Source organism: Drosophila montana, unplaced genomic scaffold (genome assembly GCF_035044405.1).
Source record: "Drosophila montana isolate Dmon_TW-CO22-7 unplaced genomic scaffold, ASM3504440v1 contig_2178_1, whole genome shotgun sequence".
Taxonomy (NCBI): Eukaryota; Metazoa; Arthropoda; class Insecta; order Diptera; family Drosophilidae; genus Drosophila; species Drosophila montana.
This window is the reverse complement of record NW_026997075.1, coordinates 2,583,928-2,611,919: the sequence shown is the minus strand read 5'-3', so window position 1 is coordinate 2,611,919 and position 27,992 is coordinate 2,583,928. Positions and strand designations below refer to the sequence as shown.

The window sequence follows — 27,992 nt, the reverse complement described above, 5'->3', positions numbered from 1 at the left end:
TTCGATTTCGCCAATTGTTTACCAAAGCACAATTTTTAAGATCAGCGAACGTAAAAAACGGCTTCGTTTCAGCTCGTGACGTATGTGTTGGTACGTACAAAATTATAAAATTTATTTCTAGTGATAAACTCTATAGCTATTAAAAAAAAAGCATTGTGTCCTATATTATTTTTTACACAATTTATTTGCTGAACAATTCATGTGTATCTTTAGCTCCGGCCACTTCCCACCTGTTTATTCAATGCCCGCTTAAAATTGATCAAAACGCTGCCGTTTACATACAAATTTACACCACACGTAAAGTATCAAATTTAAATCGAACATTAAACAAACGGTATTTGTTATTTGCATATGTGTGAGTTGCTTCTTAACGGTTAGACTTGGCAACACGCTCCAATTCGTCTTTCTTCTTGATGGCGTACGAGTTGGATGAACCCTGCAAACGAAGCAACAGATAAAACAGATGTGAGTTTATTCATTGTTAAAAACATAATTTGGTTAAGCTTAGACTTATTAATTGTTCTTCTACGTTTCTCGTGTGCATTGAGCTGAGTGTTGCCACAAGCACAAGGATAATAAAAGACATAATTGCTCTTGTCCAAAAGCGAGTCTGCAACAATATCCAAGTGACATGATGCAGAATTAGACTGGACATACTAGATAATATATATATAAATATGCTTATAAATTGTTCTTCTACGTTTCTCGTGTGCATTGAGCTGAGTCTTGCCACAAGCACAAGGATAATAAAAGAATTGCTCTTGTCCAAAAGCGAGTCTGCAACAATATCCAAGTGACATGATGCAGAATTAGACTGGACATACTAGATAATATATATATAAATATGCTTATAAATTGTTCTTCTACGTTTCTCGTGTGCATTGAGCTGAGTCTTGCCACAAGCACAAGGATAATAAAAGAATTGCTCTTGTCCAAAAGCGAGTCTGCAACAATATCCAAGTGACATGATGCAGAATTAGACTGGACATACTAGATAATATATATATAAATATTCTTAATAATTGTTCTTCTACGTTTCTCGTGTGCATTGAGCTGAGTCTTGCCACAAGCACAAGGATAATAAAAGAATTGCTCTTGTCCAAAAGCGAGTCTGCAACAATATCCAAGTGACATGATGCAGAATTAGACTGGACATACTAAATAATATATATACATATGCTTGTGCAAAGGGATCAAATATAACAAACACTACGGTAAATAATTAATTGCAATTAATTTCCGCCCACTTTTCAAAGGGCAACGAACGCCGGACAACTCCTAACCTCGTCTACAAGCAAGGCGACGCAATCTTGGCCAAACAATGCGTGGCATTAGAGTAGAAATACGCTTACTCAACAATGGGTCTCTACGTTAAATAGCTTACCTTGGCGGCATTGATGAGCTCATCGGCCAAACACTCGGCAATGGTCTTGATGTTCCTGAAGGCAGCCTCGCGGGCTCCGGTGCACAGCAGCCAGATGGCCTACAAGTAAAAAGTTATTAAACAATTAAATAATCGCAATTCGAAAGAGTATTTTATAGCATGTCTCTTCGGTTCATACGCCAAATGTCGGCTAATTACACATTGTGACGCTACGGATAGATAGATGTTTGTTATAGCCAAGCGTTATAAGAACGCAGTCGCGGGTCGAACTGCGTGCCATCGTTGCTGGCCAAATGGAGAGTACGACTACGAACAGCTATAAAACACCAACCTGGTTGACACGACGCAAGGGTGACACATCCACAGCCTGACGACGCACGGTACCGGCACGACCAATACGTGTGGAGTCCTCACGTGGTCCCGAGTTGATGATGGCGCTCACCAAGATCTGCAAGACAAACGATATGAATATAATCAATAAGTTGCACAAGTTAAAATGTAAAATCGGTTTCAATACGAATTTAAATAAGATGTAGTTTTAAGTTCCAAGAGAGCAAAAAGAGAGTGATATCTTTAGGCACTAGGATATTAAAACCTCATATTTATTATAAGTCCATTTAAAAAGATGCTCAAATCAGCATATAAGCTGGTTCGCATTGAGTTGGACTACAATTGGGATACAAATGATATTCTATATACATATAATTAAACTTCTGGTGTTGATTTTGACTTTATTAAGGTTTGCATCTTCGAGCCAATGCCCTTAAGAGGAATAGTTAATCATGGTATTTTATGTAGTCCAATTGAATACCACGCCAGCGTGTAAATCACTGATGCGGTTTTAGTTTTGGACATAAATCAAGTGTTCGTAAAGAGCATAGCGTAATGTTGTTTTAAGTTCCAAGAGAGCGGGAAGAGAATGAGATCTTCAGGCACTAGGATATTAAAACCTCTATTAGTTTGAGCCCAATTTAAATAAGATGCTCAGCACAGTAGAAAATATAAGCTGTTTGGCATTGAGGTGGACTAGATGTAGCTGCTTGGTTAAGCTATGAATCTCCGAGTTATTAGAATTTATAGTTGTAGTTTTAAGTTCCAAGAGAGCAAGAAGAGAGCGAAATCTTCAGGCACTAGGATATTAAAACCCCATAATTATTATGAGTCCAATTAAAATGGATGCTTAGCTCAGCATGGAATACAAGCTGGCTGGCATTGAGGTGGACTAAAGTTGGTACAAACGTTTTGCTCTGTAAAGATGCTGTTGGTTTTGACTTTATTAAGGTTTGCATCTTCGAGCCAATGCCCTTAAGAGGAATAGTTAACCATGAGTTTCGATGTAGTCCAGTTGAATACCACGCCAGCGTGCGAAGCACTGACGTGGTTTTAGTTTTGGACATAGATCGAGTGTTCGTAAAGAGCATAGCGTAATGTGGTTTTAAGTTCCAAGAGAGCGGGAAGAGAATGAGATCTTCAGGCACTAGGATATTAAAACCTCAATTAGTTTGAGTCCAATTTAAATAAGATGCTCAGCACAGTAGAAAATATAAGCTGTTTGGCATTGAGGTGGACTAGATGTAGCTGCTTGGTTAAGCTATGAGTCTCCGAGTTATTAGAATTTATACTTGTAGTTTTAAGTTCCAAGAGAGCAAGAAGAGAGCGAAATCTTCAGGCACTAGGATATTAAAACAATATTATTATAAGTCCGTTTAAATGGATGCTCAGCACAACACGAGAAATCAGCTGCCTGGCATTGAGGTGGACTACAGTTGTGGCTTTGAGTTGCACGCGAGCGGGATACAAAAATATTAAAACTAACGCTAGTTTACAACGCGTTTCTTGAGTATGGAGTTAAATTGCGATTGTAGTTTCAAGTTCCAAGAGAGTAGGAAGAGTAGTGCTTCAAACACTAGGATATTGAAACATTTGTTTTCTCTGCGTGCACATTCTACCTGTTGCCCGTGTGGCTTGTTTTTAGCACGGGCACAGTTTAGCATGGCACGGTGACAAAGACAAAGACAAGTCGAGTACTATGTGCTTACCTGCAGTGGGTTTTCGCCAGTTAGCAAGTGGATGATCTCAAAAGAGTGCTTGACAATGCGGCAGGCCATCAGCTTCTTGCCGTTGTTGCGGCCCTTCATCATCAGGGAGCAGGTCAGACGCTCCACGATGGGGCACTGGGCCTTGCGGAAACGCTTGGCGGCATAGCGACCAGCCGAATGGGGCAGGTAGCGTGCGAACTTCTCTTTCACGGAGATGTAATCCTGCAGCGAGATATCGTTGACAGTCACATCATCGCAAGACCAGCGACCGAACAGTTTGATCTCTGGCAGCTCGGTGGTGGCGACCACATTTGTGTCGAGCACAGCTTCGGCAACCTCCGTTTCCACTGGCGCCGGCTCCTCGAAGTTCTCGACAACGTTTTCAGCTACTTCGGCCATGCTGCAATGTAAGCAAAGGCAATTTATTTTAACCGCCAATTTAGGTATTTATTTTTACTTATGTATTTGTTGTTGATTTTTGACTTTATTAAGGTTAATATCTTCAAGTCGATACCCTTAAGAGGAATAGTAAATCATGGCGTCTAATATAGTCCAGTTGAATACCACAACAACGTTTCGTTCACTGCTGCGGTTTTAGTTATGGACGTAAAAAAAATAAGAAAAAGTGCCTACATTTAAATGCAAACACGTGTGGATACGGCAAAAAGCGCTCATAACATACACAGGCACGCACACAAACAAAAAAAAAAACGGACACCGTATATAACCTCATTGTGCGTGGCTTAATGAAACCAGCAAGTTTTGGACATTTGCACAATGCATTTCACGAAGCTTTCGATTGTAGCAAATAGCCGCTTCGTTTAAGAATCAATTGCTTATGCTTTTATGTTTATACACTTTTATTTTGACAAAATAATCTTACATTTTTCACGGAAGAAATCGGTACACGATGTATGCGCAAAGGCGTACGCCTGAAAAAGAACATGTTGCGGCAGTGTGCGTCAATACCACAAAAATTGGTTTCCGGCCAAATCACAGAGTTGTATTTTACTTACAGGGCTGCAACGAACTTCCAAAATTCGAGACAATCGAATATCAAATTTCTAAAAAAATTATGCAGCGTTTGGTGAATTATAGCACTAACCATACAATGCATAGACTTGTCAAATGTCAAAATAATCGGATACCGAAAATCGTCAACGACTGAGCCCCATGGGTGACCGCGACCATTTTAGTGTGCCCAGACAAAGTAAGACTGCTGAGAGTGGCAGCCGAACGCCGGCCTCGACAGCCGAACGTTCAGTATGAAGCCGCATCCCGCTCAGCGCACAACGTTGCTGCGGCTGATGCTGTTTTGTAATATACATATGTATCTTTTCAGCCCAAATACATACATATGTGTATATGCGTGTGCAGAGTGCCCCTCGCTCACACTTATTACTTTGCGCACTTGTGTGCATCTCCTTCTCCCTGCATAGCTTCTCAAAAACCCCGAGATCTACAAACATACATACATATGTTTGTGTTGTGTGGATGTGCGCACAAGTAGATCGCGGCGTTTGTCGCGAGCCAGAGATTTTTTCTTCAATTGTGTGCCCTTTGTGCCTGTGGTGACAAAAGGCACACACATTCAAATGCTCTATCATGTATTTCTTCGTCCAGTCAGGCATAATGAGAAGAATCTGATATATTTATATTCATTAAAAACTTAAATGACCTAAATGATATATTTATATATTATATTTTAATTTTTTTGTTTACTGTGGGGACCAATTTTGCTTAAAATTAAAAAAAAACTAAGTCGTATTTCTGCAAGGGTAATGCTTCGTCGGCTTGTCGAATAATTTAAGAAAAGACCAATCATTGAAAATGTTCAATTTTTTCGACTTGCTACTTGTGCACACGCACACTCTTTCGAGTAAGCAGTTGTGTGACATTATTAAAGGGTTTGGCCTGTGTTCATGTGCAAAACTCCTATTTTCATTGCTTGTTGTAAGGGTAAGGGTACCTGAACGTTGGCATGTGTGCATAATAACTTTTTGAGCCTGCCAAGCACACATACTTACACACTTTTCTATATGGATGGAAGCATTTATGCGTTTGTGTGCGTGTTGGTTGCCTGCCTGCCTGCCCGATGCAAATTTGACCAAATTTGAAGTTTTTGGCATTTCTGAATTTCGAGCTCTACACACAGACACACACACACACAAAAATGTGTGCGAATGAGCCGATCAAGGGTTTGTCGTGAGACAGAGATATTTTTATCAATGGGTGCGTAAATTTGGGCGACGGTGGGCTTGCGGCCGCGTAAGGCACACATATGTGAACAGGCAACGAAAACAGGTGAACCGCAATTGCCGCTCGTTTGCACTTTGATATGGAAAAAATGCAAGTGATCTTTTAATGTATTTTTCGACATTGTAAACATTTTGGGTTAAAGGGTTTTATGGCAGGCAATCAACGATAAGAATGTGCAGCATGCGTCTGCATCCATTTGTCCATTTGTTCACACATTTGTGGCTTACGCGGCCGCAAGCCCACCGTCGCCCAAATTTACGCACCCATTGATGAAAATATCGCTGTCACACGACAAACTCTTGATCGGCTCATTCGCACACATTTTTGTGTGTGTGTGTGTGTTGTGTGTAGAGCTCGATATTCAGAAATGCCAAAAACTTCAAATTTGGTCAAATTTGCATCGGGCAGGCAGGCAGGCAACCAACACGCACACAAACGCATAAATGCTTCCATCCATATAGAAAAGTGTGTAAGTATGTGTGCTTGGCAGGCTCAAAAAGTTATTATGCACACATGCCAACGTTCAGGTACCCTTACCCTTACAACAAGCAATGAAAATAGGAGTTTTGCACATGAACACAGGCCCCCTTAAATAATGTCACACAACTGCTTACTCGAAAGAGTGTGCGTGTGCACAAGTAGCAAGTCGAAAATTTTAACCTTTTCAATGTTTGGTCTCTTCTTAAATTATTCGACAAGCCGACGAAGAATTACCCTTGCAGAAATACGACTTAGTTTTTTTTTAATTTTAAGCAAAATTGGTCCCCACAGTAAACAAAAAAATTAAAATATAATACATAAATATATCATTTAGGTCATTTAAGTTTTTAATGAATATAAATATATCAGATTCTTCTCATTATGCCTGACTGGACGAAGAAATACATGATAGAGCATTTGAATGTGTGTGCCTTTTGCCACCACAGGCACAAAGGCCACACAATTGAAGAAAAAATCTCTGGCTGGCGACAAACGCCGCGATCTACTTGTGCGCACATCCACACAACACAAACATATGTATGTATGTTTGTAGATCTCGGGGTTTTTGAGAAGCTATGCAGGGAGAAGGAGATGCACACAAGTGCGCAAAGTAATAAGTGTGAGCGAGGGGCACTCTGCACACGCATATACACATATGTATGTATTTGGGCTGAAAAGATACATATGTATATTACAAAACAGCATCAGCCGCAGCAACGTTGTGCGCTGAGCGGGATGCGGCTTCATACTGAACGTTCGGCTGTCGAGGCCGGCGTTCGGCTGCCACTCTCAGCAGTCTTACTTTGTCTGGGCACACTAAAATGGTCGCGGTCACCCATGGGGCTCAGTCGTTGACGATTTATCGGTATCCGATTATTTTAACATTTGACAAGTCTATGCATTGTATGGTTAGTGATTATAGTTTTTATTCAAAAAAAAAAACAAGAATGGGTTTTATGATACAATTTTTATATAACAGTGCTGTTGATCGAATACCCTAACTGTTGTTGACTTTATAACAAATTGATTTCGATATATACTATCGATGCCCGGCTTTCTTACAAAAGGAATTGAATAGGTATAATAAAAATACCGCCTACTGGGCTGTGTTCAATAAATTGTCAATAATGTTATTAGTAATTAATATAAACAATAAATAAAAAGAGCTATCCTAAATTCATTGGCATAACAGTGTTATGTCTATCCAAACGCCAGTAATTTATTGCAATATTATTTACTGCAAACCAAAGCCCAAAACATACTTTTGCTATCGATAAATTAATAGACTAATGCACAGCTCTAACAATAATAGCAAGAACAACAATATGATTGTTGTTTAAAATCGCCGGAAAACGTACGTTCCTTAATTTTCCACTGGTATTTAAAATTCATCCGTTAAACGGCATTTAATGTAAAGATGACAACCGACGAGAGTATAATGATAGAAATGCTGGGTGAGTTTCACTACGTGAAGCTTCAGCTGTTTCGGATTTTTCTTTAGCTGTAAATACCCCTTTTTGCACCTTTTGCACTAACGCAGATCGTGCAACGAATCCGACAAAGGAACGAGTCGACGAACTTGGCGTGCAAATGTTTTGCATTGTGGTACGCAGCAACACCCAATTGGTGCACAAGGCGCAGGAGATGATTGTGGGCAAAGTTCGTTCGACCAATGTGAACGAAGCAATTCGAGCAATTGCGGTAAGTGTGACCGCCACACACACCCTATCAATTACATACACACACGCACACGCACTCGCACAAAGCCATTTTAGGCATTCAATTATTCTTTGTCATAAAAACTGTTATTGTAGTTGCTGGAGGAATGCATGACACAATGCGGCGACGTCTTCCAGGATGAGGCAGCCAAGTTCCGTTTTCTCAACGAGCTGATACGATTGGTGTCAACGAAATATGATGGTGCTATAACTCCGCTTGTGGTGAAGCAGCGCATAATGGAATGCCTGCTGCTGTGGACCACCGAGTTTCCACAGCGCCAAAAGATACGGGATGCCTATGAGATGCTGCGCAAAGAGGGCGACATCGATCACAGCCAAACAGCCGCTGCGCTGGCCAAGCGGGAGAGCGTGCTCAACACCATGGATGAGGCCATGTTCGCCAAATTGATCAAAAGTCAGGACCCGGAGAACTTTAAGCGCGCTAATCTATTGCTTCAATATCGCATGGCCCAGGAGGCGCGACGCAATGATTTGCTCGCTCAGCATCGCCTCGTACTGCTGGAGGTGCAGGAGACCATGCAGCTGCTCAACCAAATGCTGGACAGCTACAATCCCAGCGATTCTGATGTCAATGAGACCATACACGAGCTCTACCAGAGCTGCAAGAAGCATAAACCCATCTTTCAGCATCTGCCCGAGCTGTTGGGCGAGTCCGATGCTCAGCTAATAGGTTAGTTCAGGTCGCAATCTTGCTGGTATATATTTATAATTTACCCATGTTCTTCGCAGAAAAAACGCTGGAGACAAATGGCGCTCTGATGACAGTTATGGCGCGCTATAAGCAACTGGTGCCCTCACCTATAAAAAGCACTACCCCAGCTATACAATCCACAGCCACAGCTGCAGCAACAGCTACATCGAAATCAGCTGTTGCCAGCGGGTCCAGTAATGCGACACTGCTCAACGAACTGCTCGGGGATTTGCTGCTTGGGGATGGCGATGGCGAAGCCGTGGCCAAGCCAACCATTGCATCGAATAGCTCGAAGCCTAATGCTTTGAAGGATCTTAGCGACATCTTTAGCAGCGCTCTGACCGAGAACAAAGACGAGCAACAGCAAAGCGCAGAGCCTTTTCAGCATGCCAGCAGCGGTGAGCTGCTGGAGCCACAGGTGCTCAGCCTTTTGAAAAACGAAAGCAACGGCGCTGCCGGTGATGGCCTGGCCAATGGCAGTGCCGCTGCAGATGGTACCAAGAAGTCTAGCGCTCCGCGCAAAATGCCCGAAATCGATATGCTAAGTGAGGAACTGTTCCAGCAGATACTGCCAACACAGGAACGCATGGGCAGCTTTAAGCGTGATCCCGAGAAATTGACGCTTAACGATTTGGCTCGCGAGCGCATGCAAGTCAAGCCCGCAAAGCAATCAACTGCGGATTCATTGGATGATGTGCCGTTGTTGAGCGCTACGCCAGCACAGTCGGTGCCGGTGCAGTCGGTACCGCAGCCTGCAAAGGAGGAGGAGAAGATCGTGGAGGCATCTCCAGCTGCCACAAAAGAAACCAAGCATCTTAGCGAGATCAGCATCGAACTGGATAACATTCAGGCCACAGGCGAGGAGCGTGTAATGCTGGACGATGACGATATGCTTCTATGCCTAAACTTTACAGATGAGCGGCCCAGTCACAATGTGTCAGTAATTGTGATATCGGCCCAAAATAAAAGCCGCCAACCAGTCAAAGACTTCCAGTTCGAGGCGAGCGTTAAAAAGGTGGGTAGTTCATCCATCGCATTGGCAGCTTAACGAATCCATGTCTCATTCCATTCTCTGCTCGCAGCCCTGCAAGGTGCGCCTTTTGCCGCCCACGGGCAACGCAATGGCGGCGCACAAGCCGTTCCGGCCAGCAACGCCTATTAATCAAGTAATGCTGCTGCTGAATCCCACAGGCAAGGCGGTGGATGTCACATGCATTGTGGGCTACAGGCTGGGCGATGATCCAGATCCTATTAAAGAGTCAATTGTTGCAAAAGGCATTGACTATGTGGAGTAAAATCGTCGCGAATGTCAATTGCATTTTTTTTTCTTCGTACCGTTTCGTTTTCTTTTATGAAGAAAAACGGCCCAGTCATTATTGATTTGTTTGTCACACTGGATTATTAAGCTCCTTCCAAATTATTAATTATTGTGTATTTATGTGTACTTATATTGATTGTATGCCTATAAGGATTTTTATTAAATTGCATTCCCTTATGCGTATATATTTATATATATATATATGCATATATATATATATATATATATATATACATACATATACATATATATATTAGCAGTATATTTTATAAAAAATGTATGAAAAATGTCGCTACAAAAGCAAAAGCGCATTTTTAGAGGTAGAACTCAATTCAGTTCAGTATTTCTCCCAAATCCATGGCGCCTGGGACCCGACTGCCTCCAAAAAATTGCCAAAGCGTGTGCTTCAGTATCCCAACTGTTATATTTTCATAATCCGCACGGGCTGACAGAAATTCATATCATATTTCGCTCGAGTAATTGACAAGAACGTTTGGAATTTTTGGTTAGCCTGAAGCTTATTCAGATGGTATCTGCTTCAGGCCTATCAGCCAGAGTGGATAATGCAAATGACTGTTTTTTTTCTCTTCCTATTTGTCTAAGTTTACAGCTAGAGCTAAGGCTATGCTTACGTTAGTCGGCTACAATCTCGTCTTTGAAGGACAGAGCCGTAATTGCCTTTGTATGGCCCGTGTAGTCGCGCACGCAGTTTTTGGTGTGCAACTTCCAAAGGCGTGCAATGCCATCAGACGAGGCTGTGAACAGCCATTTGGAATCGGCGCTGAATGCAGCATCCCAGACCCAGTAATTTTTAATAGAGAGCTCACGCCACTTGGTAAAGTCCTCCGTTTTCCAAATACAGGCAGTGCCATCGCCCGAGGTGGTTACCAGTAGACGCGAGTCGGGACTAAACTTGCAACGCAGTATGGAACGACTATGTGCCTGGATTTTCTTTTTGGGACTCATTGTGCTTAGATGCTGGCTGGGACTGCTGCTCAGTTGCCAAATGTAGCAATTGCCCTTGTTGTTGGCCGCCGCCATGTAGTGGCCATCTGGGGAAATGGCCACGTCTTGTATGGATGCATCCACCTCGGGCACCAGCTGCTCGTGCACTTCCGACTTAACGTCCCAGAGATAAACGCCGCCATTTTGCGAGCCCATCGCTATTTCCACTTGATTCGGATGCAGGCAGGCAGCATTCACCGGCGCCTGACAATCGAATACACGTGAACAGTGTGGCGGAGCTGACATCATGTCCCAGATGCGCACACGATGATCCTCGCCGGCAGTAAACATCCAATTGCCGTCCTCCTGGAAGCCCAACCGTGTCACATTCTTTTGTACACCATCAAAGTTAATGACCGGCGCCGTGCAATTGGACTCCAAATCGTACAGTCGTATGCACTGATATCCGCATGCGGCTAGGCGAGTTTTGTCCGGCGTGCGATCCAATGCATTAACTTGCTATTTGCAATAAATATGAATTACATATAAATAATGCATTCACTCAGTCTCAGCTTCACTTACCGATGTCTCAACAAAGCGCATGGTTTTGATGCAGTTGCCGGTGTGCGCCTGCCACACTTTGATGGTGTGGTCATATCCACCAGTGGCCAGTATTAGCTGATCTTCCGTCGTTTCCATTGCAGCACTCTTTAGTTGTTATTGTTTGTTTAGTTTGATCATTGCCATTGCCGTGCTTTAAAATTTATTAAAGAATTTGGATATTCTTACTAGAACTGCAAACTATCGATGGAACCTATCGAAGATAACAGTTGAATTTATGACAGAACTACTCCACACTTAAGGAACGACTCCTCAATGTAACTTTTAATAACATTTCGTTGAGGTGCAAAATATTTTTAGTATTTCGTTAAGTACTCTCGTTAAATTGTATAGGCGCACAAATTTGTAATCTGTATCAGTGATAAAAACTTACATATATCGCTCATAAAAGGACAGATCGATCTAAAAAAGAAAGAAAAAAGGGCAAGAAAATGTTAAAATCTGACAAAACGGGATACTCTTTGTTATCCAACCAATTTTGCTCAAAAATGTTTTGCAGCTGCGTCTATCATTTTTAAAATAAAAAAAATTGAGTATTTCCATGGACATATGTATGTATGGATGTATGTACATACATATGCATACATACGTATGTCGTTACTTGACAACAGAATACATACATACATATGTACATATATAACTATTAAATAAATAAAAAATAATGAAATCTATAAAAGGACAGATTTCCAATGGGGAATGTTTGAAATTTGTTCCGGCAGTTATTTAGAAAAAAGAGATGACCAGGAAATTGGTCACACTGATATGTATAATAGCATGAGTAGCCGTTAAATTACATTTGTATGGCTGCACAAATAAGCCCTGTGTAGTTAGCCTAATATTTTTGAAAATATGTACATATGTACAGTACATACATACATGTATGCCATCTCTAGCATATTCGACAACACGGCGACGCAAAGTCGCTTCTGCAGAAAAACGAACGGTTCCTTGGAACGAAAAAGCACGACTGCGACCTAACGGTACTTCGAACAGAAAAATACGAACTCAAAATCGCGCAGCTGCAATCTAACGGTACATTGGACCGCGAATTAGAAACTCAACCGCGAGCAGTTGTAGGATTCAAAACTGGTGTGCGAGAAATAATTAACCAATGGCAGGCGAGAACGAGCGCTGCTACCATCAGCTTCGGCAGCGCTGTCCGGCAGTCGGGTAGCAAAAGGCATATATGTACATATGGATGTACATGTGTATGCATGTGTGTATATATTTGTGCACATGTACTTTGCCGTTGGCAGTCTACAGAGCGTCGAGGCAAAGACAAGTCGCGGAGAACAAGAACATGAACAGATATGAGTAACCAAATGATCCAAGAAGTGGAATCGTATCAGGCGGAGTCGTACCCCTCCGGGGCTACGCACCGTCCATGGTTGCCGATCGCCAGCATCGAGGTAACTGACAGTGCGCACACAGACCCATCCCCACCATTAGTACCAGCACTTCGCTACGAGAATGGCCGTATCGTTCTCTGGGTCAGCATCGAGAACCAGTACATGGATGCCACAGTCGACACGGGAGCATCTCGCAGCATGCTAAGCGAACGAGTTGCACAAACCCTAACCTGTGCACAGAGGCGGCAAGCGGTGGCCACACAAATATGCTTGGCTGATGGGTCCAGAAAGGTAGTCTCTCAGGCGATCTTGGCTTGCATATGTCTGGAGCAACGACAAGTGATGATGCCGATGTTGGTGCTTCCCACCGTGTTGTACGATGTCATCCTTGGCATGGACTTTCTATGTGGGGTAGAAGGCACCTTAGAGTGCTGCCAGGCGAAACTGAAATTGAAAGCGTGGGTCGGCCCACTAACTGCCGTGATCCCAGCGCAGCAGAAATCCCCGCCAGATCTTCGTAGAGAGTCACCAACGTCGAAACAGAATGATCAAACGCCATTGTTAGAGTCGGAGCGGAACACTTCCTCCGAGGTTCGTCGACATCTCGTAAGCAGCAACATGCCGGTAACTCTACCTGGGATGACGGCCTCGACAGTTTACCCGGCCAATGAGGTCGCCAAAAGCGCAGCTCCAGAGGAATGGATCCTTGCACCATCGGAATGGAGACTTCACGTACTGGGCAGGCGAATTCCACGAAAGGTCCTGGAAACTATACAGGCCCGCATTCCATGCAGCGGGCGGCGAAGCAGATTCATAATGGAGGCCGAAGGACGGCACTTCTCGATCACAATTAACTCCCGGAAGTATGTTAGCGTTAAGCTTCATACGCCGAAATACGTTCAAGCAATGCGAATTGAAGATTGGGATAAATAGTGGTAGTTTTAAAGCTGAAACGGGGCAGTTCTCAATCCAATGAGAGAAGTGTAGAAAATAAGCGATATATTATATTAACTGAATATATTATCTACATATTTAGAAATATGTCGTTTTCGAAGTTTATTTATTTTGCTTACGATGGTATTTTTTGAACTGAAGATTAAAACAAGCACTTTGTAGTTGGATGCAACCGACTGTGCGACGCTCTGTAATAGATGCTCTCAGTCATTGATTATGTGTTTGGTAACTTCAAAACTGTAACGCTAAGGCAGTGACTTTCAAACTATGATGGGGGGATTTGGGCGTGGCGGGTATATTCAGTGGAGATCATTAGTATACACAACCAGATGGACGTTGCACAAAAAAAAGAGCATTTAAATAATTACAGTTTAATGTTAATAGAGTTTAAAATAATTTTCTTGTTTTATAATAAATATACTAAAGCTAATCGGCCATTCGATTTCTCTAGGTTTCCTATGCTCGTATATATATGTATGTGTATGCGTATGCGTATGCGTATGTATATAAAATAAACTCTGAAATCGGCGATTTGACAATAATTATTAAAATTTGCCTCAATTGCAGCGCAAACGTATAAACCTGACAATACACTTCTATTAACTATATTATGAGTAAACAAAAAGTTGCTCGACAAAAAAAAAAGGTTAAAGAAAATAAAAGATAAGCATAGTACACACTATGGTTAAGAATCTGCTTTGTTTAGGCTAGGACTCGCGTCAAAGATAATTGCTGGGCGCCAAATGCGTGGATACTTGTGGTAAATAAATAGTTGCCCCAAAATACGTAATAGTGAGAAAATACATATACAAAAGGTGTGTGCACATCCGCTCCAGATTCAGTTCTCCAGCTGCGGCGCGATGTCGCTTACGTCTCGAAGTACTTGTAGATAGCAGTTACATAGGACATGACCTGCGTCCAGTCGGGTCGCTCAATTTGACACATGTCGTTGATGTTCTGCGCGCAGATAAATTAAGATCGATTAATTTAGAAATTTATAGCCAATGAAAGTACTGAGTGGACCCACCAGCGTGGTGCCAATGCCCACCGACTCGGCGGCGGCAAAGGCTAGCGAAAAGTTGCGCCGCTTGTTGGTCGGACTGAGTGTGTCGTAGGGTATGCGATCCGGCAGATAGGAATGTAGTATGGCGCAGAATGCGAGCCCATCGTTCCACGATGAGCTGAAGTTCGTGATGTCAATGTTGCGATAGCCAACGGTTTTATTCTGGCACCACTTGAGCAGCGCATTTCGCTTTGAGCCACCGTTTTTGGCCAGCATATTGAGCGGATCCTTGCGCTCACCTGCTCATAGATATTACATTAATAACAAACTTTAAAAGAATTTAAGACCAGCTGGAGGCGACCACCTACCGCTGATGAAGGATTTTGAGACGTTGCCAAAACTAAGGCTGTTCACGAGGGCGCTGCTGGGCGTCTGCACTGGCGTTGTCAGACTGGGCGGCTGCTGTTGCAAGCTGCTGGGCGTGTTTGGTGTGGAGGGCTGCGATGATGATGTCGCACTTGTCATTGACTGTTGCGACAATTGCTGCTGCAGTTGCGGCGGCTGCTGCTGCTGTTGTTGCTGCTGTGTTGCTTTGGTAGTGTTAGCTGCTGTTGTTGATGTTGTTGTGGGTGTTGCAGCTGCTGCTGCTGCGTTAACGTTCACATGTAGATTGCTGCTCTGCAGCACGGGCAAGCGCAGCTGTACGGATGAAGAAAATAAAAATGTTATTTAATTAAGAGCACACATTATAGTATTTAGAAAAACTTACGCTGTCGTGCCAATCGCTGGTTACGGGCAATATAATGGGCGTGTTGCCAGATTCGGGCGTGCCGCTGTTTAAGCTGGACGTTGAGCTATAATGCGATTCGGTCTCATCCGCCTTGCCCTGCTGTAGTATGGAATGCAAGAGATAAGTTGGCGCATTTTGTGAAAGAATTTTGCTCACCTGTTTGTTGTTCTCGATGCTTTCGATCAGCGTTTTGACAGAGAGTCGCGAATCCTGCCGACTAAAGCTGAGTTTGCTGCGCCGTGAGGCCATCTCCTGCTGCACTCTGGACAGCACCGATTGTTGCGTCTCCGTCTGCTGCAGTTCTGTAAGGAAGGTAAATAGAATTTGCCAGCACAACAGTTGGTTTGCCTTGTTTACTTACGCTGCTTGGTTAGCTTCTCCAGCTGCTGTTCGAGTAGCCGGATCTTCTCCTTTTGCGTCTTGTTATCGAGCACCAGCTGCTCGCGTGCGCTGAGCGCCTCAGTCTTGAAATCGTTGGCAACTCGCACTGTCATTAGGAGATCCGCCTGGAACTGTTGCCATTCGTCGGCGTCGCGTTTGCGCAGCTGTGTCTCCTTTTCTAGGCGGGATTCGCTATCGCTAAGCTGTAGCTGCACATCGCCCAAATGTCGCTGCGTTTCGCTCAGCAGCTCCTGAAGCTGTGCCTTGTCCTCCTGATGGCATTTGCATTGCACCTGCAGCTCGGCGACACGCTCCTCTAGTGTCTGGCAGTCGCCGGCCAGTTTATCCTTTTCGCATTGCAGCTGCTCCAGCCGATACTCGAGATGTGACACAGCGCACTTGGCATTATTTTTGGCTACCTTGCATTCCTCACTGAGACCGGCCACTTGTTCGCGCAATCGCCGCAACTCCGCCTGGCTGCGCGACCACTGATCCTGCAGCTCGGCGAGGCGCTCCTCAAGCGTATCTTTCTCCCGGCGCGCCGCATCGAGCACATCGCTAAGATCAGTCTTATCCCCACGCGCCAGATCCGCTTCCAGCTCTTCGATCTTGGAGCGCGCATTCTCCAACAGTGTGCTCAGCCTGCTTATCTCAATAGCACGCTGTGAGATCTCCTCTTTGGCCGACGAGAGTTGCGCTTCGCTCTGCTTGCGTTCCGCATTGGCCGCATCCAGCTGTGAATCAAGGAGAGCGTTCCGTTCACGCTGTCGCTGCTGCTCCAGCTGTACGGCGTCGCGCGATTGCCGCAGCTCGGCCAGCTCCGCGTTCAACTCCTCCTGCTTGAGCAACAAAGTCTCGCGTTCCTCCTGCGATGTCTGTACCAGTTCGAGCAGCTTTTTCTCCCGCTCCGAGGTGGACACCTCGGCCGCCTGCTTTGTGTCGCGCAGGAGGAGCTCCTGCAAAGTGTTGATCTGTGTGCGCGACTCATTAAGCATTTCCGTTTGACGGCAGAGCGACTGAAAGAGCACATCCTTCTCCTCGGCGAGACGTTCGTTCTCCGTTTGCGTATCGGTCAGCTGTGTCTGTAGATCGGCCAGCTCCTGCAGCGTCGCCTGGAGCTCCTCATTGGTGGAGTAGTGCGTCTCCTCCATCTGTATGATCTTATCCTGCAGGCACGCTACTGAAATCTCACTAGACGACGAGTGTTTGTCCCAGTCCGGCGTGAGGCATGGCGTACCATCATGCGCCGTCTCGTTTATCTACGGATTAGAGTGTTTGTTATGAGATGTGCTCTACATGATGAAAGGTATATAAATACTTACATTGGGCAGTGCTATGGAGGCGGGTGCTGAGCTATGCAAGCGCTGCGAGTCTTGGATGATCTGGTGCTTCTCCGCGTCCGACAATGGCGAGTTAACAACGTCCCGCAAACGATTGCGCAAAGATTCATTTTCATATTTCAAATTGCCAATTTCCATTTGTGTTTTCTCTTGTTGATTCTGTAAGCAGAGAGCGACTGGCAGGTGAGCGTATTGTATATTTTTATAATGCTGCTTCTTATAACGTCGCAAAAAAAAATAATACTGAGTGCTAATTATATGTGTCAACAGTTTTCCGGCGAATGAAAACTATGTGAGTTTCAGTTAACCCCTTGTATGATAATCCATTCAACAAGGCGACGTTTGAACCGAAACCAGAATTCCAGATTAATTTCTTAATATTAACCAAGCCCTTTAGCAAACCAGTTGCCGGAAAAAAATACCCGAAATTAAATATATTTGTTTCTCCAAATAACAATCTTTTCAGTAAGACTCAGTTCCCAAGCGTGAATATCTCGTGTCGCCACCATTCGATTTATCTCACTTATTTTGAGTAGACATTAAATAAAGCCCTATATGAAAATTTCGACAACATGCTATTATATTATTATATGGTAAAAACCAAGTTTTGTGGAAAATCTGGTTCACAAGATTTTGCCCCCCTGATTTGAACAAATTGTTAAGTTTCTTTCAAGGTATTAAATCGACTAAATGTATGGCTAATAATTTACTATGTGAAACTCTGAGTGCATACTTTTCGCATTGACTGTGCTGTGCTGGGCGTTCGCCGAGCGACAATTTCTCAATTAAAGGAGCGCAGAGCATATAGGAACATATTGAATGTCAATAAATTGGTTAAAGTAACGAAGCGCAACGACGTCAGTTCCAGAGCAAAACGAACACTAATAACAATATCAATAGGAAATGGCAACAACAACAACAACAGCAACAACGACGACAACGACAACGAGAACAACAACAAGGCAATAGTTAGACAACAGTTGACAGCCTTTGTGGTTAGTTGACGAACCGACACGCTGTCTGGGTGACTACAGTGAAAGCTCACTTATAAGTTCTTGTCCTGACAAAACTGTCAAACTGGAATTTGGTTATTAATGGTGGTGGTTCGATCTCTAGAGATCAAAATTGGTTGACTGCATCTTTCAAATTGAGGCGTTTGCAATTTCGAGGAAAACATAAATTGATTCAAGCTAATTTGATTTAAGGGAGCTGTCTGTCAGTCGGGCTTTTACTGTAGTTTTCTCTTCTTCTTCTTTTCGTTTTGTTGTTTTACCTGCATCTTGAGCAGATCACCCCTCAGTTTGGTCACCTCGCTTTGGTATGGCAGCAGCTCTGTGATGCGCATCTCCAGCTGCAGTTGCTCGCGTCCAAGTCGCTCCAGCTGTTTGTGCAGCTCCTGCATTTTATTGTTAGCCTGGAATTGTGTTGAATATTGGATTAGTTCAATATGTTTAATATGTTGTTGCTTAGCGTAACGCACCTCTAACAGTTGTTGTTGCTGTTGCTCGTTGTTGATGAGTTGTTGCTGTTGTTGCTGCTGCTGCTGTTGTTGTTGTTGTTGCTGCTGATAGCTGCTAGCGGCAACGGCTGCAACGGCAACAGCTGCTGCTGCGGCTGGAAACGCGTTCGTTGCTGCGCTGCTGTTGCTGCTGCCGTTGCCTGCAGCGCTTGTCGTTGTTGCTGCTGCTGCTAATTGCTGGTAGAAATCAGCAGCGGCAGCGGCAGCAACGCCGCCATCTTGCAATGCGGCCAATGCGCCGTTGCTGCTGTTGTTATTATTATTGCTGTGGCTGCTGTTGCTGTTATTTGGTGTTGGTGTTGGGACAGCAGCAATGGACGTCATCAGTTGATGCTGCTGCTGCTGCTCGAGTTGTTGTTGCTGTTGCGGCAATTGCTTTGGCTGCTTATGTCCTTTAAACTTTGACTTCTTCTGCGGCAACGTATTGCTCAGCTGTTGTTGCGGCTGGCGTCGCTGCTGCTGCAATTGCTGCTGTTGTTGTGTTGTCAGCAGCAGCGCAGCCTCGTCACCCACATCGACGCCGCGTTCGTAGGTCGCGTCGTGATTTGAATAAAATGTTGTTGTTGTCGCTGCTGACGCAGAGTTGTTCAGTGCTTGTTGTTGTTGTTGTTGTTGTTGCTGCTGCTGCTGCTGCTGTTGGGACAGTTGCTGTTGCTCATGCGCTGTGTTAAGGGATGTGCTGGACTGTGATTTCTGTCGATTGTTGTTGGAATGCTGCGGTTGTTGCTTGTGCGATGAGTTATTGGAGGAGGCAGAACTCGAGGTTCCTTGTCCTCTGCGGAATAATGATTTTAATTTAATCATTTTGTGGAATTGTTAGCTACGTTTGTCGTTTGTGTTTTTTGTTGGTAGTTTGCAAAACGTTAATCATTAACTTTCAACTTTGATTGAATTTGTTATAGTTGTTGTTTTATTTTTTTATTTATTTATTTATCGTTGCTCTTCAAGATATTTTGGCAACGTCGTCGTTCGTTTAATCGTTCTTAAAATTAATCGTTATCGCTGTTTATGCTGTTATCACACATTTAAGTTAGTTTTAACACTCTGCTCATTTTATTTATTTATGTGGGTATGTTTCGATACTGATGCCAGTTAATGTGCAAGAGAAGAAAGTACAATTTCTGCAAGCCATTTTCGCATTTAATGCAATGCAGGTGAAGGCGATTGAGTGGCAAAACCCAACGATGAATGAAAGTTCAAAGCAGATGCTAATAAAACAGCGCGCAACTGTTGCATGCCAACTAAAAACAATAACTCGTTTGTGTTGTTGCTGCTGCCGTGGTTATTGTTGTTGACTCTGACAATCGCATGCATTGTTGTTATTGCTGAGCCGCGCTCTCAGCGTGTGTGCGAGATGTGTAAGTGGGGGAGACGCCAAGAATGTAAGATTAGCCGAGTGAAAGAGTGAGAGAGTAACAGCGCACTGTAATGTTAACTAACAGCGGGCAAGTCAGAACCATTAAGATAAAAACAAACAAGAAAAATCACAGCCACATCATTAATATGCAATTAATAATAATTCGCAATTGAAATGCAAAGCACAAATGCGACTCAAACTGCAAACGTTGACGTCTAGTTAAATGTCGAACGTATATGCCTGTATATGCAATGCATGCTTTTGTCAGTTTGTTTGTGTATTTGCTCATATGGTTCGTTTTTCATTGTCATCAATGTGGCCAGCGTGTTGATTACTCATGTAGCGAATTGAGTACTTGAAATGTGCAATAAGATGGGGAAGTACTACTCGCAATCTCCCATATATACAAGCCAACTATACATTCATACATAAGCATCATAAAAACGGCTTCTAGCCCGTTTATGGCCGGCCGGCCGAATATTTAAGATATTGTGAACTAAGGTTGTGCTAAGAGATGCAACACATTTTGCACACCCGCCGAAGATGACGTATTAAACTGATCGTTTAAACAGATCATTCAAAAATATAAACGCATTACATATACAAATAAAGGACAAATTAAATTATTAAAAATGTTATAATTAATTGATTAGTTTAATCAATTGATAGCCCTTATCTTATATTTGTGCAACCCTAGATACAAACAACTGTGACGTCAAGAATATCGCAGTTTTTGCGGACACATCTTTCCATCTCAACTGAATCTACTGCTGCCCACACGACGTACACGCAAATGTTGTGTTTATTTTGCTTAAAGGCTTTCAACTTTTGGCGACACAGCGACATTTAAATTGAAACACAAACATAAAAAATGACATCATGCACGCAAAATCTGATTTTTGTTGGACTGTCGCAATTTCGTTAATTACAGGCAACCAACATGCGAGTTAAATCAGGTGCGTGGGTCATTATACATATATGTACATTTGTAGCAATATTTATACATGTGTATGTCTTAATACAGACATGACCGGACGGTGGTGTGAGTGGTTTAAGTTTATCTATTGTTTGCATTGCGATAAGTGAAATTGCCATTAGATAATTACAAATTACCGCCCAAGAAATGAGAACTGAGCTCGTGAAATCTTTTCGCGTTTCAATAGTAATTAATATAATAATTAAATATGCATACCACGCGCGCACATTTAGCACACATTTTGCAACACTGCACATGTTGCAGCAGGAGAGCGAGTGTGTCATACAAGCAGGATGTAAGCATGCGTGTGTGCGTGCATGTTAAACAAAATTACAAATGAAACTGTTGCTGCGGCAACAACTACAACAAACTGTCGTTGTGTCTAAGAAGACGCGAGTAAATTAAGAAAAAAAAATGAAGAACAGCAACACTTGATGAATGTCATGCGTGTAATTCATACAGAAGAATAACAAGCAGCACAGCAGCTTGAGCCGTTGCGACCGCATAACAATGAATTCAACACACACACACACACACTTACAAAGAGACATACACGGAGACACGTACACACGCTCTGGATTTCGATATGTTTACACACACACATAACCGCCTTTAATTGTTTGCAACAAATAACTGTAAAAGGTTTTTTGTATACCTTCTTTTTGCACACACATACACATAAATCATACTGAGCAGAGTGCTAGTCATGTAAATAAGTTAGAACGTATTTACAGGGGGAAAAACAAACAAAAAATAAAAGACAAGAGAATAAAAACAGCGCGCACGGAAAAAAGAGCTGAGAAACTGACAACAAACGCGAACGCGACGCGACGCGCGTTTTCTGACCAAGTCAACTGCACGCAGTGTGACCGTAGTTTGCAAACGCAAAATGTTTGCTTCGGCGCGCGCGCCTGTTAATAACAGTGCAATGTTATGTATTTAGATAACAGCGCATGCGTGGCGTGTCTGTTGTCTCTTTACAACACATACATAACGCGCGCAATAAGCAAAATAATTTTAAAATCTAATAGTTAACAAGCAGGCTTCCCATTTGACTTCGACGTTCTTTGCCCGACCCATGCCTATTTCATTTTAAATTATAGGCAAAACCAAAACAGTTCGGCTGTTCAACTATTTCGTATTTTTTTTGTTGTCCCATTTTAATAATTCTGTGCAAACAAAATTTTTGGTGCACAGTAAACGTGTCTTTTTTGCTGTGCTGTTTTGGCAAAGGAATTCCTCGATTTGGATCTACATTATGTCGTTCTTGAAGAATATGTTAAACGGCAACCTCAAGCGAGGCCCCGTGTCAGATGACAAGACAAGAGATAAAGACGTTGACATACAACAAACAGATCTATTCGAGGGTGGACACAAGTTGACGGCGCTGGAGAACATTGGATCCTCCCTGACAACACTGTGGAGCAGTTGCGGATTAAACGTAATATCCAGTAGAGAAAACATCGAATCTCTGGCTGAGCGTAAGTATAGCAAAGTTTTGACTTCACAAAAAGATCACAATTGATCGTCAGCTTTATAGAAAAAAGTAAATCCAACAATACTTCCAATGAAATTGCAAAGGCGACCAATGAAGATACAACCCTAGCTCCAACTTGTAAGTCGTAGCCCGTAGCTGCTCTCTCTCGAAAGCACGAACCAATTAAATTGATATTTGAATCCGAATCGAATCGTTCATTATTCAATAACACCAAATCAACTTGCGAATTAATAAAACCAAATCCACAAAATGCCACATTCTCATCAAAGCAAATTCAACAAATTACTGTCAGAAATGACAAATGAAAATTAATCGAAAAATATACACAATTAAAAATTTATAAATAAATGAATACTTATATCGGCTAATACGTTTTCCTTACACCTGCGAGGGTATAACAATATTCGATACAGAGATATATAGTGTATTCTTTATCAGGACGAATAAAACAGCCTGAAACAGCCTGTCCAGATATGTATATATTTTTGGCCTCGAAAAGTGGAAGATCTTGTCGTTTCTTGGTATTTTGTAAGGCCAATTTTAACCATTTTTTCACTATGGTATCAACTGTTTTTCGTCATATATTTTCAAAATTTTGAACAGACCATTTTATTTTTAGTTTACAATCGCCCGTTGTACTGAAAATATTTCATTTCATACCTATTTTCATATGCAAGATACGGGCTAAATTTAATAACCCAAAATATGATTAGATGACTGGGAACAAAGCTTATAATTGTTGGAGTTGGATTTCCCTCAAAAAGATTTTTAAACAATTTATTAAAACTTTTTGTTGTTTGGTTTGGATTAAATTTATATGCAACTGCAATAGGCAAAGGGAACCTAGCTTAGCCAGTAAAATACTCGCAAAACTAGTAGCAAATCAGAAATTTCAAAATTTTCAGGATCATGAGCTTATAAGCAGATTAGAAATAAATTTGGTATGCATTCTATATGTGCCGACCAACTTCTTCAATATGCATAATCGTGTCCAGCTAAATATATACTATCCTAAGCATATTTAAAATTATTATAAAATCTATTCGAGTTGCTTGCACGGTTTCTGATGGATATTAGTGTCGCCTCTTGGAATGTCAGTAATGGACAAAAGGCGTCAATTACTGAACTCTACAGAATGGGAAGCATTACAGTGGACGAAAGCTGGATGGGGGACGGCACATTTCTGTATCGATTTCACATTGTCGGGTTACCCATGGGAGCGTTTCCCAGCCGCTGATGATGGGGCTCATGGGCCGGGCCAATCAACTGAGAAGCCGGCCGGCCATTGGCTTAATGCCGTCATTGATGACAGTTGAGTTTCATTTTCTTTATACATATATCTGTTTCTTTTGTCTTCTTTGGCATTTGGCAGACAGTCAGACGGTCGCAGCCAAGAATGGGCTCAGCTAGATACCGTAGATAACTCGGGTTCCATTCTGATGTCTTCATTTTACATCGTCTCTGGCCCCTGCCCCGAGACCAAATTATATAGATACGATTGCTTCTAGCGTGTCGTGAGCTTATCGAGCGGACGGACAATAGCAAAAAGAGACGTTTGGGGCCTACCGGAACCGCAAAAGCCACAAACCGCGTCGGCTCTGTGCGTTATTTTTGCAGCTTTACGTCGACGTTTTTATTTTTTTTTATTTTTTTTAAATGTTTTTTATTGTTTAGGTTTCGGTTTTTGGCCAGCCAGTCCGAAGACTCGTTGAGGTCTATGACCATCGGAACACAAACGTCACTTATCGCTGCTTAAAGGCGTCCCCCCTCCCTCCATCGCAGTGGGTGCCCCCACCACCACCCCCACCCCATGATCGCTGGGCGGCACTAACGGATCGCATTACGCCTAGCTTTGGCACCGGCACCTGAGAAAGCCAGTGGGCAGTTAACTAGTCGGACAGTCGGCTGACCAGCGAGCATGACATAAGTATATTTAAAAAAAATAAGCAGAAATGTTTGCGTTGAGCATTCTCGGCTGCTAGATACCCTGCTGAGAAGTTTTGTTCTTTCAATAACAATTAAAATGTTAAGAAAGAAAGTCAATAGATCCGTCAACGGTCATTTTTATGCTCCAATCCAATATTATATTAACCACTTCTCGATTGAATTTAAAAGAAGAATTCGACAGGCATTTGTTGCACCCATTTCCAGCATTTAATGGGTGCAGGGTATTCAAAACCACTAAACCACAAGTCGCCGCCGGTCCAGTCCATGGGCATTCACTCGTGTTTGTTCGTTTGTCTCTCGGTTTTGCCTCAATGTGTGTGTTACGCTTTGGTGCGCCCCCGTTGCCCTACAATTGGGGGTGTACGAGAAGGATGGCCGGTTATGGAACTAAATAGCTGCTTAATATTCAATTGATTGAAGCCAATTACGGTCGCTCAACGATAAATAATAAATACAACAATTTTTTTTCAGCATTAAGCTACAAACAATCTATCATAAAACTGTGCTTAAATGGCGTTCAGATCTGCGGCAGTTTTTGGATAATTAATAAAAACGATTAAGCGGTCAATAGTTCTAATTGATCATTTTTGATCAATTAATGTAACGATAACTCATATTGAACTTTTTAGTCGACTTTTAACAATTTTGTCTGTAAAGCGTTTTTACTAAAATGAATTAATTTTTTGATAAGATACGTGTAGAGAACACCTATGTTAGTAAATCGATTGTTTTATATATCGAATTAAATTGGTCGTCAATCATAATCGTTGTTTGATCGATAAATAATTCGTTAAATGTTGTTTAGAAGGCGAGGTAGGGTGTCGACTATTCGTTGTCACCACATACCGCATACAATGTCTTTCAAGTCTTTCTCCCCATTACGATTCCCATTCCAGTTTTCATGCTCGAAATATGCTTTGTTGACATGTGTGTTTATGTTTGGGTGTTTATCGCACGCTTTGTTCGCATTTCTACCATATGCTAAACATTTCGCGGCGCTTGTATAATGCTCTTTTATTATTCGATTGTTAAAACATATTATAGTTCGTTTTCCTTTCGTTTCTCGAAAAAAAAACATACACAATAAATTATTAACAAATGGTTTCATTTTTGCTTCAGCTATGTAGGTAAAAATAGAAACTAACGTTTTTTGTTGTTTTTCTTTTGGCGTTTGTCGTGTTGGTGTTGCTGCTGCATTTCTAAACTCATTTCTGTTAATATTTATGCACGAATAGTTAATGATTTACGTTTTGCTGTTGTTGTTTGGCTTAGAATTGGAAAGTGAACTTTACAAAATTTCACTTGAATTATATAATTAATGCGTTTTTAATGATCATAAAAGTCAATTTCGCCAGCCAGAGATGGGTAAAGAGAAATAGAGATACATAGCTACAAATTGTCATAATTGTTCAACACTTACCCGCAAGAGATGCAATGTTAGAGGCAGCTGCAATCAACAGTAATAATCAATCAACGGTACACACAATACATATACATATATGTACACATATATATATAAGTATATATATACATATAAATGCGTATATATGTGTGTGTTACGCCACTGTGTGTGTTTGCAGCATATGCACTTTGACTTTGCTTTTGTAATTGTTAACAAACTTAAATGCCGTTAGACGACCACGTTGTTTAAGACACACTCTGTCTCTCTCTTCTGGAACTGCACTATAAAACAAAATAAATAAAAAGGAGAGCACATAAATAACACATGTACTATGTGCATACACATCTATTCTATATACATAAGAATTTGTATATATTTGAAGAAAAAAAAACACATTTATGTTTTATACACAGCTGGTGCAGCAACCACAGGCATCGACTGCGACGTCGGCAGCGGTGCGCACGTTAATTGCATTAGAGATTCGTATGCGTGTCGGGAATGAAGCCTTGCAAGACATCAAATTTAAAAAAAATAAATTCAACTAATTAGCAATCATTTGCGGCTTGAGCTTGTTTTAAGCATTTCTTTGGCACAAAAATTCCAATTAGACAAGAGCAGTGCAAATGCCATTTGTTATTGTTGTTTGTCAGCAGTCCCGTTATTTCTCATACACACACACAACACTGTCATAGCACAAAGAAACAGATAGAGAGAGGTTGAGAGGCAGACTCTGTGACCTCGTCTTCATCTCGGACTGCACTGCACGCTTGATAGCCAATTAATATTCATTAAATAGATTTCGATGATAATGTTGCTGTTGTTCTGTTTTATTTATAGACGAAATGCAACGCGACATACAAATAGGTCAGTATTGACAACAACAACGGTAAAGCCTTAAATGTATACTGTCAGAAACACATACGGACGCGTTCCTAATTGATTTTTGCCAATATTGTTGGTGCTATTATTGTTATTATTATTGCAGATGCCTTTGCTGCTCGTGTGTTACCAGCCTTAGCTTTGATTGTTTGTGTTTGCTGCAGCGGCGTCTGTTTCTGTTTGCCTTCGCTGCCAATGTGACCGTTCTTCGTTGTCGGTAAAATACCAACACGTGTCTCGAAATACCATATACACTAGTTTTGTTAAATTTATTTTGCAACAAAAAAAAAACACATTACATTAGATAAATTACCAACTAAATTATCAGATATGATCAGTCCTTCACCCGCTCTACGGTGTTTGAGTCGAAGGGTACCTCTTCCACTTTGGAAAATCCTGATAGACGTATAATTTTTCCGGAGCCTTCTACTCTAATATGCTTGGCAAATTGCTGTGCCGGTGACAGTGCCAGATCCTCCTCCGATTTGTAGCCATAGTATTTGGCCCAGTCGTTGCGACCGGTGAAGACCATGTAGCACACGAAGCCAAACGCTTGCCATGCTAGTATTGCATAGCCAATGCTTAGGCGGCGCTTCCACAAATCGGCACGATGCTCCGGTATCGGATTTGTGTGGCGACGTACGAAACGGCGAAGCCACTTCATTTCAAACAATGCCATTGTCTAGGTTTTTGCGTTGACTCTTATGTAAATATTTCCGATCTCGAATTTAGCAGCGCGATATACCGAATTGTAAAATAATGAAAAACAGCTGTTAGCTAATAGAGATGAGAAACACCGTGGTTGGCAGAGTTACCAATACCGGGCAAGATAGTCACAGTGTGGCTGTATTAAATGAATGTAAACAAATTTGTAAGCCTTTACATATGTAGTATGTCGATTGTTCTGGACGAAGTATCTAGACTGTTAGATTTTTCATTCCTTAATGTTATCTTAAAACAACAGTTGGATAATTGATATATTATTTAAATTTGTGGTTGCATTGGTCCCAATCACAGCTGCAGTTTACCGCCATTTGTCCAGGGTTCTCAACATTCTTGAAGTGTCAGCACTACCTGTTCGCCACTAGGTCTTGCCCATCAAAAATTGCCAATTAACCACA

General features: G+C 42.2%; 6 protein-coding genes and 8 non-coding genes across 17 annotated transcripts; 2 read left to right on the top strand and 12 right to left on the bottom strand.

Moving 5' to 3' along the window:
- Positions 1 to 165: 165 nt before the first annotated feature.
- On the bottom strand, positions 166 to 4,455 carry RpS5a (ribosomal protein S5a). The gene is made up of 5 exons (XM_064680782.1): positions 4,307 to 4,455; positions 3,424 to 3,823; positions 1,716 to 1,832; positions 1,385 to 1,483; positions 166 to 436 (listed from the first exon to the last, which is right to left on the bottom strand). The coding sequence occupies exons 2-5, from the start codon at positions 3,820 to 3,822 to the stop codon at positions 368 to 370; spliced, it is 684 nt and encodes a 227-aa protein (XP_064536852.1). The 5' UTR covers position 3,823; positions 4,307 to 4,455; the 3' UTR covers positions 166 to 367.
- Positions 516 to 658, bottom strand: LOC135427628 (small nucleolar RNA psi28S-1192). Its single transcript, XR_010436108.1, has one exon. It is a non-coding gene; the product is annotated as a small nucleolar RNA psi28S-1192 (small nucleolar RNA).
- LOC135427623 (small nucleolar RNA psi28S-1192) lies at positions 687 to 825 on the bottom strand. Its single transcript, XR_010436104.1, has one exon. It is a non-coding gene; the product is annotated as a small nucleolar RNA psi28S-1192 (small nucleolar RNA).
- Positions 854 to 992, bottom strand: LOC135427622 (small nucleolar RNA psi28S-1192). The gene has a single exon (XR_010436103.1). It is a non-coding gene; the product is annotated as a small nucleolar RNA psi28S-1192 (small nucleolar RNA).
- Positions 1,021 to 1,159, bottom strand: LOC135427621 (small nucleolar RNA psi28S-1192). The gene has a single exon (XR_010436102.1). It is a non-coding gene; the product is annotated as a small nucleolar RNA psi28S-1192 (small nucleolar RNA).
- LOC135427626 (small nucleolar RNA psi28S-2876) lies at positions 1,540 to 1,680 on the bottom strand. Its single transcript, XR_010436107.1, has one exon. It is a non-coding gene; the product is annotated as a small nucleolar RNA psi28S-2876 (small nucleolar RNA).
- LOC135427620 (small nucleolar RNA psi18S-1854) lies at positions 2,092 to 2,246 on the bottom strand. The gene has a single exon (XR_010436101.1). It is a non-coding gene; the product is annotated as a small nucleolar RNA psi18S-1854 (small nucleolar RNA).
- On the bottom strand, positions 2,634 to 2,788 carry LOC135427625 (small nucleolar RNA psi18S-1854). Its single transcript, XR_010436106.1, has one exon. It is a non-coding gene; the product is annotated as a small nucleolar RNA psi18S-1854 (small nucleolar RNA).
- Positions 3,883 to 4,038, bottom strand: LOC135427624 (small nucleolar RNA psi18S-1854). The gene has a single exon (XR_010436105.1). It is a non-coding gene; the product is annotated as a small nucleolar RNA psi18S-1854 (small nucleolar RNA).
- A 2,979-nt stretch (positions 4,456 to 7,434) lies between the features above and the next one.
- Gga (ADP-ribosylation factor-binding protein Gga) lies at positions 7,435 to 10,087 on the top strand. The gene is made up of 5 exons (XM_064680881.1): positions 7,435 to 7,616; positions 7,703 to 7,863; positions 7,977 to 8,571; positions 8,631 to 9,607; positions 9,675 to 10,087. Exons 1-5 carry the CDS (start codon positions 7,580 to 7,582, stop codon positions 9,885 to 9,887), a joined length of 1,983 nt encoding a protein of 660 aa, XP_064536951.1. The 5' UTR covers positions 7,435 to 7,579; the 3' UTR covers positions 9,888 to 10,087.
- A 228-nt stretch (positions 10,088 to 10,315) lies between these two features.
- Lst8 (MTOR associated protein, LST8) lies at positions 10,316 to 11,665 on the bottom strand. The gene is made up of 2 exons (XM_064680883.1): positions 11,438 to 11,665; positions 10,316 to 11,374 (listed from the first exon to the last, which is right to left on the bottom strand). Exons 1-2 carry the CDS (start codon positions 11,552 to 11,554, stop codon positions 10,544 to 10,546), a joined length of 948 nt encoding a protein of 315 aa, XP_064536953.1. The 5' UTR covers positions 11,555 to 11,665; the 3' UTR covers positions 10,316 to 10,543.
- Positions 11,666 to 14,134: 2,469 nt separating this feature from the next.
- spdi (split discs) lies at positions 14,135 to 21,951 on the bottom strand. The gene is made up of 10 exons (XM_064680693.1): positions 21,801 to 21,951; positions 18,774 to 19,823; positions 18,567 to 18,707; positions 17,276 to 17,452; positions 15,934 to 17,212; positions 15,729 to 15,874; positions 15,552 to 15,671; positions 15,151 to 15,481; positions 14,807 to 15,081; positions 14,135 to 14,736 (listed from the first exon to the last, which is right to left on the bottom strand). The coding sequence occupies exons 2-10, from the start codon at positions 19,614 to 19,616 to the stop codon at positions 14,647 to 14,649; spliced, it is 3,402 nt and encodes a 1,133-aa protein (XP_064536763.1). The 5' UTR covers positions 19,617 to 19,823; positions 21,801 to 21,951; the 3' UTR covers positions 14,135 to 14,646.
- LOC135427284 (uncharacterized) lies at positions 19,407 to 27,649 on the bottom strand. 4 transcript variants are annotated; one of them, XM_064680699.1, is made up of 3 exons: positions 26,851 to 27,649; positions 26,011 to 26,037; positions 19,407 to 19,587 (listed from the first exon to the last, which is right to left on the bottom strand). In XM_064680699.1, exon 1 carries the CDS (start codon positions 27,548 to 27,550, stop codon positions 27,206 to 27,208), a length of 345 nt encoding a protein of 114 aa, XP_064536769.1. In that variant the 5' UTR covers positions 27,551 to 27,649; the 3' UTR covers positions 19,407 to 19,587; positions 26,011 to 26,037; positions 26,851 to 27,205. The 4 variants fall into 4 exon arrangements, with proteins under 4 accessions (XP_064536769.1, XP_064536767.1, XP_064536768.1 ...); XM_064680697.1 differs by having other exon boundaries at positions 26,011 to 26,273; positions 26,915 to 27,649; XM_064680698.1 differs by having other exon boundaries at positions 26,915 to 27,649.
- LOC135427285 (uncharacterized) lies at positions 22,250 to 23,011 on the top strand. Its single transcript, XM_064680701.1, has 2 exons — positions 22,250 to 22,626; positions 22,686 to 23,011. The coding sequence occupies exons 1-2, from the start codon at positions 22,404 to 22,406 to the stop codon at positions 22,769 to 22,771; spliced, it is 309 nt and encodes a 102-aa protein (XP_064536771.1). The 5' UTR covers positions 22,250 to 22,403; the 3' UTR covers positions 22,772 to 23,011.
- Positions 27,650 to 27,992: the final 343 nt, after the last annotated feature.